At 36.0% G+C, this 14,994-nt stretch overlaps 1 protein-coding gene across 1 annotated transcript in view; it reads left to right on the top strand.

Moving 5' to 3' along the window:
• The window catches only part of STK38L (serine/threonine kinase 38 like), a 79,318-nt gene that overhangs the window by 56,435 nt on the left and 7,889 nt on the right, over window positions 1-14,994 (top strand). The window contains exons 3-10 of the mRNA XM_012002403.1: window positions 120-171; window positions 5,970-6,092; window positions 6,605-6,688; window positions 9,975-10,098; window positions 11,601-11,755; window positions 12,120-12,222; window positions 12,402-12,463; window positions 14,446-14,563. Coding sequence (XP_011857793.1) covers window positions 120-171; window positions 5,970-6,092; window positions 6,605-6,688; window positions 9,975-10,098; window positions 11,601-11,755; window positions 12,120-12,222; window positions 12,402-12,463; window positions 14,446-14,563 — 821 coding nt within the window. The remainder of the gene's footprint in view (window positions 1-119; window positions 172-5,969; window positions 6,093-6,604; window positions 6,689-9,974; window positions 10,099-11,600; window positions 11,756-12,119; window positions 12,223-12,401; window positions 12,464-14,445; window positions 14,564-14,994) is intronic.

Here is a 14,994-nt window from a genome sequence, read left to right as displayed (position 1 = left end):
TTTTTTTTTTTAAGCCTAGCAAGCTGAAGTGGTTAACTTGAATAAATAAATGTATATTTCTTAAGTGGGAATAGTTAGGAATGTGTTTAAAATTTAAATTGTTTTTTTCCTTTGAAAAGGCAGAAGAAACTAGAAGTGGCCATGGAAGAAGAAGGATTAGCAGATGAAGAGGTAATGTCATTCATTACCTGTAGTTACCGTACAAATTTTTTTCATTCATTTGACATCAGCTATTTTATAACTTAAATAATGTGCATTTTATCATTTGAATATGGGCTTCTTACTTTGTTGCTGTCATGGATATCTTTTATTGATATCTTTAGAAAGAGGCAGGTTTTCTTTTTTTTTTCTTTTTAATTCCAGGAACACATATTCAGAGAACATTGCCTACTGTATTTTAGGTGTGTGGAACAAGAAAGGCAAGCTACAGGAGGAATTAACCAATTGCCAATTCTTCTAAAAATTTTTTCTAAATATTCTTTTAAAGCTATCTATTTCTCTAGTTCAGTGCTATTACCCTAGTTGAAACTACTACATATTTTAACCTGAAAAATAACTGTCCCCAACTGGTCTCCCCATTTCCCACCCCTGGTTTTTCTGCGTACTGCAGCTAGAGTAATCAGTCTAAAAATAGATTTGATCACATCACTGTTTTGCTTAATAACCCTTCACTGGCTCCCTTATCTCAGGATATGGGCAAGCTCTTTAACATTGGTGTACACCACCCTTCACTAGTTGGCCTCTGCTTCTCTCTCTCTAGCCTCACTTCTTGTCACCCACCCCTCATGCTGACAAGTATGAATTTCTTTGATGTCCCCTGTCTTGCCTGTGGACCTTTTCACATGCTCTTTCTGCTGCTTGGAACTCTTCCTTACTCCTACCCAACTCCCATTATTCTTAAGAATCTTTAGTAGCTGGGCATGGTGGAGCATGCCTGTAGTCCTACCTACTTGGTAGGGTAGAGGTGGGAGGATCACCTGAGCCTGGGAGTTTGAGGTTGCCATGAGCTATGATACGTCATTTCACTCCAGCCTGGGCAAAGAAGCAGCTTTAGGCCTCACTTCAGGCATCACTTCCACTGGGAAATCTTCCTTAACCTCTCAAGGTACCTTCTGTATTCTACTGTTCCTATCCCCATGGGAGCCTTAAAATACAGTCTTCCCAAAGACTAGACACTGTAACGTCTTGTTGAGCATTATTGCATCTCCACAGCTGTCTGGCAGAGCTAAAACAAATATTTGGTGAATAAACAAATAATGACTTTTGCCCTCAAGGAGTTTTAGATTAGGAGAGGGAGAGTGAGTGTGTGTGTGTAAAAATACGTACGCATGATAGAATGTGGTGAACTTTGAAAATATAGAGAAGATTTTTCCTCTAATTCAGAGGATCAGAAAAGGTTTCATAGAAGAAGTAACAATTGATTTGAATTGTAAAGAATGGGTAGAATTTACATTAGAGGTAAGAGGTGTATACAAAATAATACGTATACAGAATAATGAGTTTACATTTGAGCTATAAAGGGTGCAATAAAAGGAAATAGCGAAGTAAGTTGATAGCACGCCATGGAAAGCTAGGTTTAGAATAGTTTACTAAAAAAGGTATACTTTAGTACTAGGCAATAGGGAGTCACAACCTAGATTGATTAGTTTAACATGCTGAGTGCAGTGGCATACACCTGTAATCCCAGCACTTTGGGAGGCCACGATAGGAGGATCACTTGAGCCCAGGAGTTCAAGATCAGCCTGGGAAATATAGTAAGACCTGTTCTCTACAAAAAAATTTAAAAATTAAGCATCGTGTCGTATGTATGTAGTCCCAGCTACTCAGGAGGCTCAGATGGGAGGATCACTTGAGCTCAGAAGGTGGAGGCTGCGGTGAGCTGAGATCATGCCATTGCACTCCAGCCTGGTTGACAGAGTGAGAGACTGTCTCAAAAAAAAAAAAAAAAAAAGAGTTTCTGTATTTAAAGAGTAGACCATCATCAAATGATTAATTGAAATCAAATCAGTATCTAATCTTCCCTGTACCTTTCCTAGGACTGTACCTGTTCCTTATAGTTGCAATGTTTAAATCAAATACAGTGTTTTATGATTTATACTAAAGGTGGTAACTTTGCTAATCAGTTGACTCAATCTAGAAAACTCAAATGTTTTTACATTTAAAATTATCTATTATTATTTACATAACATTAATATTTTAAAAGCTCATTTATGTTCTTTAAATTTTAGTGAGAAAGGTAGTGACTTAAATCTGTATTCCAATCTATAGAGAAAAAATAAGACTGAGCATATCTTTCCTCATTTTAAAATTAGAATTATAAATTTCTTATAATTAATAACCATATAATTGCATTTATATATTATACATCATTATATTGATACAGAAATCTTAAATATCAGATCTTAATTTGAAGTGTAGGGAAGAGACCGCAAAAACAGATGCCCAAGCATTAAGCAGGCGACGGAAGTGAGACAAGCTGGCCAGGTTAGTTTCATAGTGGCATCTAGGGTTATATATTCTTTTGATCCAGATATACTTTGTTTCCATATTCAACTTATATGATTTTTTTGCTTCCACAAAGAAATGTATTAATATTTTTCCTCTTTAAAAAATATTTATTATTTTCTTAAATATTGAGCCTCACAGTTTATCTGTTGGCAAAGACATGCCACTTTTCACATTGCTGTAATAAGAGTCCCAGCCCACTTGGACATGTCTCCTGGAGACTGGCATCAGTGGTGGGGACTGACAAATGAGGGAACCAAGGCTCATCTAAAGGGGATTGCTACCATTGGGCCTTGTGGCCAAAGCCCTGTTTTTCCAGAGAAGCTGTTAATCTGGATTTTTTTGCGGAATAACCAATCACCTGTTTTTGAAAACCAACTTGCAGTCCAAATCAAATATATCTGTAGGCTGAATATAGTTTGTAGCTTCCTGTTTGCAACTTCTGGTCCGCATCAGCAAGTAGTAACTACAGTTACAGCTATTTTCTCTAATTTTTCTGGATAACTTGTAGAAAATAGGAGATGATTTTTCCATAAAAAGTCAGTGGCCTATGATTCCAGTTTATAAAACTTCTAATGTTTTTCTGTACAAATGTTTTTAATTCCGCAAGTGCTTATTATTAGGCCCCATGCTACAGCCTGGATTATATCAAATTCTATAAAATAGAGAAGCTCTCTCAACCTTAATATAAGTATGTTACAGCATCTTTATATGGGGTGGGCTTGATAAAAAATAAAATTGTTTCATAAAAATAAAAGATGAAGTTGCTAGCTGAACGCTTTTACATCTGAAAACTTTGTATGCATGTCTGTCTTATACAAATACTGGCCACCCTACAGATCGAGTTTGAGGAGCACCTATATAAAAAAGAAGGGAGAAAGGAAGAAAATTACTTTCTAGTTTCATCTCACTTACGAAAATCCCATTCAACATGGATTGTTATTTAACAAAAAACTAAATAGGCAAGTTCAAGCTATAAAAGAGAGTCGTGAAATGTTAAGCTGTCCACAGATTTTTGTTGTCTTCTTTGAAGAGGAAAGGATGCGATTACCAGAAGGATACTATTTGTCTTTCAAGGCTACTTAATCTATACAGATTGTGAGTAAATATATCAACAGGCTTTTTCACCAATTTTTTGGTTGTTTGTTTGTTTGTTTGTTTAACATGAATTTGCTTCAGCTACCTCTGGACCCCAACACTGATTCTAAGACAAAAATCATGGAATCGATTTTTTAAAAATAATGTAACAATGTTATAGGTGATGCTCATTTTTATAGAATTATGTGTTCCATACACTTGTGACTCTCTCTTTTTGCTATTAAATGGCTGTGGCCAAAACCACATAAATTGTTTGAGTGCTGCATTATACAAACTAGTAGACAATTTATGAAACTGTGTATAGCGAGGTCATCTTTTCCATTCAGATTAGGCAGGATTTCTGCAACTATATCCAACTGTACTGTTTTATAATCTATAAAGGGAGAGATTCAAAATATCTTTCAAAATTCTTATACTTATTTATGTAATTTAAAAAAAAGCCCTCCATAGCACTTCTTTAAAGGACATGACACTATAGCGCCGCCAAGTGGCCTTTTAAAAATTAGTCTTAAAATTTTAAATCAGATACTTTTTGGAGCTATCTTTTGTTTTACTAGTAATTTATTTTATTATTCAAAAGGTATTTTTGAATACCTATGTGCAAAAAAAGGTATTCATTATTGCATTTATGTAAAAAGCAGCAAAAAATAGTCTTCACTGTTGTTTTAGGCCACATTTGTTTTCTTAATTTTATCAATGTAATTTTAGCTCCGTTAAAATATTTAAGTAGCTTCCCTTAAAGATGTTGTTATTTCAGGATATATATATACACACATACACACACACACACACACGCATATATATTTTTGAGATGGAGTTTCGCTCTTGTCACCCAGGCTGGAGTGCAACAGTGGGATCTTGGCTCACCACAACCTCCGCCTCCCGGGTTCAAGCGATTCTCCTGCCTCAGCCTCCTGAGTACAGTTGCATGCCACCACGCCCCGCTGATTTTTGTATTTTTAGTAGAGACAGGGTTTCACCATGTTGGCCAGGATGGTCTCCATCTCCTGACCTGGTGATCCACCCACCTCAGCCTCCCAAAGTCCTGGGATTACAGGCGTGAGCCACCGTGCCGGGCTTATTGCCTCAGTTCTTAATGAAAAAAATTATATTTCATTGTTGCTTGCTTACTTTTTCCATAGTACTATTGTATTTTATACTCAATATCAGATGTGGAAAAAGACATTAAAGACATTTAAAAAAGACATTAGGCAAAGCCTGTTAATTTATGTGCTTGATTTTTATCTTCATTACTGTTGTAATTTACCCATTGGTGTGCCTTAGTGTATAACTTCATTTAGCTGTTTGAAGACATTTCTTGATTTTATCTTCTTAGATGAACTTTGTTAGAAGTATCAGAATTCCATTGCATCGATAATACATGTTTACATACATATTTCCAATTAATAGTTCACCTAACCCTTTTAAAAACAGATATACACAGGAGTAGGGAGAGGCTATGCCATGAGCTGCATTTAGAAGCAGTGTTTCTAAGCTGTTACTGTCATTTTCACTTGTCTGTCCCTCCGAACAGAACCACTAACAGCTTGACAGGATTCAGTTGAAGATGAACAGGAGTTAAATTTTTTCACGGATACTGTTTCTTTTCCACTTAGTGTTTCCTCTACGAGGAGCTAACTGTGTCAAAAAACAGAATTTTGATTGGTGAGGGGGGAAAAATGAAGTTTAGAATAATAAAATAAATGCCTGTTCGAAATGTAACCTTCAGGTATTTCACAGTGTTGCTTATTAATGGAAGTTATTTTTTGTGGTCTTTGTAGAATCAGTTATAAAATTACCGACTTGGATATTTTAATGACTTCTTCTTGTAATTGTTTTTGCAATTTTATATTTTCAGGAAGTTGTATGCCAATTCTCAAGCAGTTTATTAAAATTTGCCCAAGAGTAAATTCTATCACAAGTAAATCTCTTTGGAAACACTACCATTATGTTGTTACTTTATTGTCACAAGTCTCAGTGGTTGTGAAAGAGCAACCTTGGAAGTTAAGGGATTGAAGCAAAGCAGATTTCCTGACAGAATAAAAATCAGTATCCGAATACTATTCAAATTTCCTAACACTTAATTTTTATTTATGGAATTAAGTTACCATATAGATGAAAGAATAAGTTATATATAGACAAATATGATGGACTAGATTACATATTTAACGGCGTCCACTTCAAGAGTAAAGATTTATCAATTGTTAAAAATTTTTAAAATTTTCCTTAAAATGTTTTAGCCTAATAGTATATTACATGTTAGTGCTATCATTTATTTTTATGTGCATCATCTTTTAATACTAGAAGCTCCTTCAAAAAAACCTGATTATAAAATCATCCTTTTAAATTGTCTTTTTTTTAAATAGAAAAAGTTACGTCGATCACAACACGCTCGCAAAGAAACAGAGTTCTTACGGCTCAAAAGGACGAGACTTGGCTTGGATGACTTTGAGTCTCTGAAAGTTATAGGAAGAGGAGCTTTTGGAGAGGTGTGCTTCTTTTTAAAAGTCATTACTGCTACAAATATGTATCTTAAGATAATTTAAAATGTGTGTTAAAATATTAACACACATTTTAATGTAATGTGTGTTACATTACACATTACATTAATGTGTAATCCCAACACTTTGGGAGGCTGAGGTGGGTGGATCACCTGAGGTCAGGAGTTTGAGGCCGGCCTGGCCAGTGAAACCTTGTCTCTACTGAAAATACAAAAATTACTTAGGCGTGGTGGCGGGTGCCTGTAATCCCAGCTACTTGGGAGGCTGAGGCAGGAGAATCACTTGAACCCAGGAGGTGGAAGTTGCAGTGAGCTGAGATCCCACCATTGCACTCCATCCTGGGCGACATGAGTGAAACTCCATCTCAAAAAATATATATATATATTTCTTGAAATGCCAACACTGGCAAATTCCTGCTTTCTTTAAGGGAAGCTGCTTTTCATTACTGAACAAATAGTAGTGACTATGTAACATTTATAATATATGTTTTTATATTTTAGGTGCGGTTGGTCCAGAAGAAAGATACAGGCCATATCTATGCAATGAAGATATTGAGAAAGGCTGATATGCTTGAAAAAGAGCAGGTATGAGTTCTTTAACACATGTAATATAAAGGAGCATCCACTGACGAGGTGTTAAGAGTGTTTATATTAGAATTTTTAAGAAGCAATTTACACATCTTACTACATAAGTTATTAACTTTTTGGTAGCCTGTTTTAGTGTTTCTCAATTCTTTTAAGGTTTCTTCCAAGTTTAAAATCTATGTATTAGTCTACTTAGACTTCCATAACAGAACACAACAGGCTGATTAGCTTAAACAACAGAAACTTATTTTCTCACAGTTTTGGAGGCTACAAGTCAAAAATGAAAGTTCGGGCAGGTTTTGGTTTCTGGTGAGGCCTCTCTTCCTGGCTTGCAGATGGCCACCTTTCACTAAGTTTTCACATGGCCTTTCCTTGGTGTGTGCGGGGACACACACTCCTGTGAGAACTCTCTGGTGTCTCTTCTTATAAGGACACTAATTCCACCCTTATGACCTCATTTAACCTTAATTAATTCCCTAAGGGTCCATCTCCAAATACAGGCTCAATGGAGATTAAAGCTTTACTCTGTGAATTTTGTAGATGCATGAACATTCAGTCCGCACCTTCTGAAATACCTTCTTTTCTGACTACAGTGAAAATAAAGGACAGTTCTTGCCTCCCAGAATCCCTATCACATATCAGATAATCAAAACTAGTCTCCTGGAAATTTGCTGATTTTACATATTTCTAAAATCTGTAACTTTATAAATATTCTGGGCTCTCTCCATGTTTCCTGTGCCTTAATGCAGTTACAGGGGGTGTCTTCGAGTAAAGGAGTGATGGCTTTTTGAAGATTTAAGGAGGGAAATTGTGAAATGGTCATTTTCAGGTGTGGGAGAGCAGACCTGCTAAAGAAATGCAATTGAAGGCTCATTGAGATTTGCAGTCCTGAATTTAAAGTGAAACCCATTGGCATAGTTGGGTGATTTTTCACCGTAGTTTCAGTTAGGGTAGGAAGGTAATAGGAACTATCTGGAGACAGGGTTATAGGGGATTTTGTTGATGACAGGCTGTGATTCTCCAGAGGGAAGAGGTTTGGAAGGCAAGGAAGGTTGAGATATGAGTTGGATTAGAGAACTGTAGATAATGATGGGAATAAGGATATGGGTAAAGATGCATAGGCTCAGAGACAAGGAGGTCAACAGGAATCTAACTTAGCCATAATGGGATTAGTCCTACTAGGGTATAATAGGAAGGACAGAAGGAAGCAGTTAGTTCCAGCTGTAGTGTAGATACCAGCTACATGTGGCTGCTGGACACAAATTGAGATATCTAGCAAATAAGACTTGGTGCAAAAAAAAAAAAACCCATAAAATATTTCAATGATTTTTATATTGATTACATACTGAAGTGATAATATTTGGATATATTAGGTTATATAAACTATATTATTAAAAATAATTTCACTCTGTATGTGGCTTCTAGAAAATTAAAAAATTACATATATGACTTGCGTTACATCTGTACTGGACAACCCTTGGTCTAGAATATTTTGTGGGAAGTTAAGGAGCCTCTGGACCACTGCTCTTTCCTGTGGGGAGGTGGGGGGCGGAAATCTCACTGTAGCCCAGCGTTTAGTTGCTTTTGCATTTTGGGGTTTTTACCCCCGTATAAATTAATTTGCATTTGTTACCACTGAATTTTGTCTTAGAAAGCTTTTTTCTACTTAGTTCTAATACAGCAGTATTTTAACTTTTATCACATTTATTTTAATGCAAACCACCCCCGCAAAATTAAGTAGCAACTGATCTCCCCACTATTGTTGAACCAGATTACCACAGGTCATACTTTCCAACCTTTGCATCCTGTTTTGGAAAGAGATCCTGTAATTTGGCTTTAAACCATTTAACAATAATCAAGTCATATTTATGTTGTAGCTGTTTTCCTTACACACCAGATGCAACACCAAAGTTTAGGGCTTTTCCTTACCACCTTAAATTGCTTCATGAAAGGTAATAGTGAGGCACTCTTGCTACCACTTTTCACTTAATGAAACAGATCCACAGAAATTATAAAGTATTTTCATGCCAGAAAACAAGTTCTTACTCCTCAACTCTTATGCTTTGATCTCAGAATATTTACTGCACTAGGAGTAATTCCAAATGTGACACTTTAAGCAGATCATATTTTATTATCATAAAACGGTTTACAAATGTATGTTCTCATGTGCTTTGGACCAGAGTTTATAATGTTTCACAGTGAAAATAGCAAAAGTATAAATCAGATCTTATTATTAACCTTTGGAAAAAGTGTGTAAATATATTAATGCAAAAGCTTCTGCAAACTGACCAGTTATACCAACCCCATACATTATCCAGTTTATAAAATTTTCCAGTCTATAACTAATTTTCACATAATAGTATCTCTAGTAATTATGTGTCCGAGAAATCAGTGGCAAAATCCCCAAAAGTTACACGAATTTGCTGTAGCTAACATTTATAGATACGATAGAGGTTTTATGTTATAATACTAAATATAATATAAAGTTACTATAATTGTCACTATTTCTTAAAAAAACACCAAATAATGATCAAGCTGGGACCTTTAACAATTAAAAATAGTGTGCTATTTTTTGCCAACCTTGGCTTTGCTATACCAATTTACAGGGCATTGCTTACTCCTTTTTTTTTTTTTTTTTTTTGAGATGGAGTCTCATTCTATCACCAGGCTGGAGTGCAGTGACGCGATCTCAGCTCACTGCATCCTCTGCCTACCAGGTTCAAGTGATTCTCCGGCCTCAGCCTCCCGAGTAGCTGGGACTACAGGCGCGTGCCACCACGCCTGGCTAATTTTTTGTATTTTTAGTAGAGACGGGGTTTCATCATTTTAGCCAGGATGGTCTCGATCTCTTGACCTCATGATCCGCCCGCCTTGGCCTCCCAAGTGCTGGGATTACAGGCGTGAGCCGCTGCACCCAGCCCGGCTTACTACTTTTAACTTTAAAAGTCACACTATGACTTTTACATGACAAAGCCAGGATCCTAGGCTGGGTAGAGATTCTGGTTAAAAAGTTGTTAGAATGATTCTTGCTCTACCTCAGAGGCCTTAGCCTCACATAATATACCTGTGGACCTCACCTTTTTAGACCTAAAGATATAAGCTAAAATAAACTATTTCTTGAGGTTCTCCATATTTGATGAGAATATGATCATTCATATATGTATCAAATCTTCTGAAATTCCATCTTTTCTTCATTAACTGATATGGATGGATATCCATAAGAGATGAGTTTGACAAATGTGTGATGTGCTTACGATTTTTTTTTTTCAAAAATATATTCATCTAGGTGGCCCATATCCGAGCAGAAAGAGATATTTTGGTAGAAGCAGATGGTGCCTGGGTGGTGAAGATGTTTTACAGTTTTCAGGATAAGAGGAATCTTTATCTGATCATGGAATTTCTCCCTGGAGGTAAAAGGAAACATTGTATCAATGACAGACTGATACAAGCACATCTTTATATGCAATGATAATTTTATTGGTGAGGTTTACTTTTATATTCCTTGCTCTGAGGCTTTACAGTGTCATAGTTTAAAAATATTTACTACCATATTGATGCTCATTTTTACCACAAACAGATTGTTTTAAAGGAATGATAAAGTTAGCACATTTTAAATATGACCGTTCTGGGTTCACTGATTGTTAGTGAAGTTACGTTAGTTTATTTTGTGTTGTTACAAAAAAAATACCTGAGACTGTGTAATTTATAAAGAAAACAGGTTTAATCATTGCTCAGCAAAGAGGGCAAGGGGAAAAGAATGGCAATGGAGGGCAAAGAATACTTGCTTTTTTGTTTGTTTTGTTTTGTTTTTAATTTTTATTTTTTGAGATGAAGTCTCGCTCTGTTGCCTAGGCTGGAGTGCATTGGTATGATTTTGGCGCACTGCAACCTCTGCCTCCCTGGTTCAAGCGATTCTCCTGCCTCAGCCTCCTGAGTAGCTGGGATTACAGGCGCCTGCCACCATGCCCAGCTAATTTTTTTGTATTTAGTCGAGACGAGGTTTCACCATATTGGCCAGGCTGGTCTCGAACTCCTGACCTCAAGTGATCCACCCACCTCAGCCTTCCAAAGTGTTGGGAATACAGGTGTGAGCCACTGCCCCCACCCCCCTATTTTTTTTTAAGCCTCAAAACACATATGAAAAAAATGTAATCAGTTGTCAATTCTGTGTTGTAAGTGCACCAGTGTTTACAACAGTTAAAACTGTTAAAACTTTTAAAATTCCTTGAAAATAAAAGAATGTCTGCAGGTGCCTTTTTTTAGTGGGATAATGTCCCACTAAACTCCAAAAGAATATATTTGGTTTCCAGGCGCACTATTCTGATTTTTTTGCAGTTTGACATTTTCCTCAGCAGTTAGTTGAGTGGTATATATTATTTCATTATCAGCTCTTTCGTGATTTGATTTCACATGGCGTCTGCCTTAAAACCATTAAAAGTCATGAAATTTCTGCTTATGCAATGGCACTTTTATTTGGCCCAAGATATGGTTAGAAATATACTGGGTAGATCATAAAATGCAAACTCAGGAAAGCTACCTGGGCATGGTGGCTCATGCCTGTAATCCCAGTACTTTGGGATGCTGAGGCAGGCAGATAGCTTGAAACCAGGAGTTTGAGACCAACCTGGCCAACATGGCAAAACCCCGTCTGTACTAAAAATACAAAAATTAGCTGGGTGTGGTGGCACACACCTGTAATCCCAGCTACCTGGGTGGCTGAGGCACGAAAACTGTTTGAACCCAGGAGGTAGAGTTTGCAGTGAGCCATGATCACACCACTGCACTCCAACCTGGGCAACAGAGTGAGACTGTCTCAAAAAAAAAAAAAAAAAAAAATTCAGGAAAGCTTTTACAAGGTATTCCACCTTTGAGACATTTTCAATAATAATATATTTGACTTCCCTTTATTTAGGTGACATGATGACATTGCTAATGAAGAAAGACACCTTGACAGAAGAGGAGACACAGTTCTACATTTCAGAGACTGTTCTGGCAATAGATGCGATCCACCAGTTGGGTTTCATCCATCGGGATATTAAGCCAGACAACCTTTTATTGGATGCCAAGGCATGTGAATAAACTGGTGAATTACTAGGCTGTTGATTATTTTTTTAGAGCAGTAGAGCTGATTTTGTGAGTGGATATCAGCAACTGCAATTTAGAATATTGCTAAACAACATTATTTTGTATGATAAGGTACTAGGAGACAACTTGAGAATGAAATGACAACAGGGAATATGGCTCTCTTTTTATCTCCCTCCATTTTCTACTTTTAAAAATCATCATCATCAGATACTTATAATTTTACATTTTACTTGTATAAATCCCAAGCTAAGAACTGTTATAACAATTGGCATTTAACAGAGGAGTTTATAACAAGGCTTTTTGTTTTCAAAGTTAATATAATCTAATTTTACTGGATTTTTTTTAGGGTCATGTAAAATTATCTGATTTTGGTTTGTGTACGGGATTAAAGAAAGCTCACAGGACTGAATTTTATAGAAATCTCACACACAACCCACCAAGTGACTTCTGTAAGTTTGGTTTTGTTTGTTTGTTTTGTTTTTTCCCTGGTTAAGATACTGTAGAGAACGGAAGGTTCTTTCCCTTTCCCCACTCCTTAATCCACTGTGTTTTAGATGTATATGTGTGATTTTGTTTTTGTGGAGAGCATTTTTCTCTCGTGATTACAATTCCATATTGTTGAAATTAGCATTTCAGAACATGAACTCAAAGAGGAAAGCAGAAACTTGGAAGAAGAACAGGAGACAACTGGTGAGTCAACCAGTTTTTAAGAAAGAATTTTGTGCCTTGGTTCTAAAATCTTAACTGGTTTTAACTTGATTATTTGTATCTTTATAACAATTAGTATTCACATCGTAACAATGATAGCGCTTGTTTTGGAATCACACGGTTTTCTTAGTTTCTCTGTTAAGTTTCCTTGCCTGTAAAGCAAAGTGTTGGTTTTTACTTTATAACTTTAGAGTACTTGACTGAGCATACCTATGAGTAAGCTGTTTACTAGTAATTAGCACTTTAAATAAAACTCACTGAGGTGAATGCAATTGTAATGAATGCCTTGTGATTTCCATTTTTCATACCTGTGTTATAAATCCTGATACAGCAAATATCAATCAGCAAGTAAAGTGGTTGTGAGTTTCTAAGAACTTCTTTATAGACAAAGTAAACAGGAAGTTTGGGATGTAAACAGTGTTACAATAAAACAGATAAAATTTGAAAAAGCTGGCTTTGCCACAGATAAATTTAATTACCCCTTTAATATAGAATTACATGATTTTTCACCCTATACTATTTCCTCTCTGTAACTGAGCAGATAGAATAATTGCTTCCCCTTCCTCCTCTTTCCCTTTGTCCTGTTAACATGGTCCATGAACTGTCTACAGGTTAAGAATGTGCCTTTGGATTTTGTTTTCCTCGTTTCTTATAAAATGCCTGGCACATACAGACACTCTATAAATATTTGTTCAACCAAGTGATGAAAGGAAAACTCACCATTCCCTTAGGAAAGTCAATAGACTGAAAAATAACAGGCTAATACCCTCTAAAACCAAATAAAATGACCTTTGCATTATTGAGTTTATAATATCATTAACCTAAGTAACTGCAAACTTCCTATGCTTGTAAAAACATTTCAGTATTTTTAAATGTATTCAGTTACACATTAAGGAGAGACACTTTGTTTTACTTTTAAAATGTGTCAGTTTTAGATTAGGTTTTGTGATTGAGAATAATTGCAATATTCCCTATTTTTAAAGGGGAAAAACTGAATACTGCTTAAAATTATGGTGGGGGAATTCTGTACCCCCCCATTTACAAAATATTCATAGGTGATTACTCAGGTGTGTGTTTTTTTTATTCTCATGGCCAGTAGTTGCCAAGCCTTAGATCAAGTGTTTCCCAAGGGAGAAGTAGAGAGGACTCAGTGTTTGGGGCAGGAAATTTCTTTAGCACTTGGATCCCCTGCCCTCTAAATGCCAGTCATGTCACTGAGATGACAAAATCTGCAGTCATACATTTTGCCATGGCCCCAAGAGTACTACCCCTAGTTGACAATTACTGCCTTGTAGAAATCATTTTTGTAAGATTTTATATGAATTAAGAATTAAAAACTGCATAGCTTCCTAATAGATAAGCAGTACCCTGGAACTACATTTATAATGAAAATACCTCATGCTTATTTTTATAGTTGGTAGTGTACAAAACACATCCGTTTATCATTTCATCTTCCTATCAACTCTATTAAGGCAGGTATTATTATTCCAGTTTTATGGAAGCAGAAGCTGAGCCTCAGAGAAATTAAATAATTTGCCCAAGAACACATTAGTGGTGAGTGGGGAAGCCAGGTCTTCTAGGTTCAGCTTTTTCATTCTTTTTGAAATAGACTGAAGGCTATATATAAAAAAACTTCATTGAGCTTCTTGTGGGGGCAGAAATAATATATTCTTTTAAAATGCCTGGCACATATGGACACTCTATAAATATTTGTTCAACCAAGTGGGGAAAGGAAAACTAATTCAGCATTCCCTCAGGAAAGTCAACAGACTGAAAAATAATAGGCTATAACATATTATCTGACTCACTACCTACCGCTAAGCCTTGCACATGATTAACATGCAAAATAAATATAAGTGAAAATTTACCTCCTCTATATATTGCTTTTTCTAGTACTAAGCCATCCTCAGATAGATAGTTTTTAAATGTTAAGAATGCTGGTTTGACAAGCTGCTCCTTTGTAGGCATATTCCACAGTTGGGACACCAGATTACATTGCTCCAGAAGTATTCATGCAGACTGGTTACAACAAATTGTGTGACTGGTGGTCTTTGGGAGTGATTATGTATGAAATGCTAATAGGTATGTTTTATCATTCATTTATGTACAAAACATGTATATTTCCTTGAGTGCCACTGTTTGAATATATTACAGATATCATTGACTAAAATATTTGAGGTCTTTTAAACTTAATTCTGATGTTCCCCCAATGTTAAATACATACTGATCAATACCAGTGAGCTCTCCAGGGATCCTGTTTCAGGAAGGTGGGTATTTAACCCAGACTCCCATGTATAAAAGTGGTTATCTTCATAGCTTTTCAGGTAAAAGGGGAGGCAGTGCTTTAAATCCTTTATTTTATTGACTTTATTAGCAACGTTATTGTAAATTGATGAATGGTGGCATTTTTGACTATTAAATAGGCACTCAGGGTTGTTTGGTTTCTTGTAGCACATGTTTGGTGGGTATAACTTCACTGATCACAAAGCTGATGAAACGTTTTTTATTTATTT

The sequence above is a fragment of the Mandrillus leucophaeus genome, unplaced genomic scaffold (assembly GCF_000951045.1).
Source record: "Mandrillus leucophaeus isolate KB7577 unplaced genomic scaffold, Mleu.le_1.0 Scaffold686, whole genome shotgun sequence".
Lineage (NCBI taxonomy): Eukaryota > Metazoa > Chordata > Mammalia > Primates > Cercopithecidae > Mandrillus > Mandrillus leucophaeus.
The sequence above is the reverse complement of the archived record's forward strand: the minus strand, read 5'-3'. Positions and strand labels throughout refer to the sequence as shown.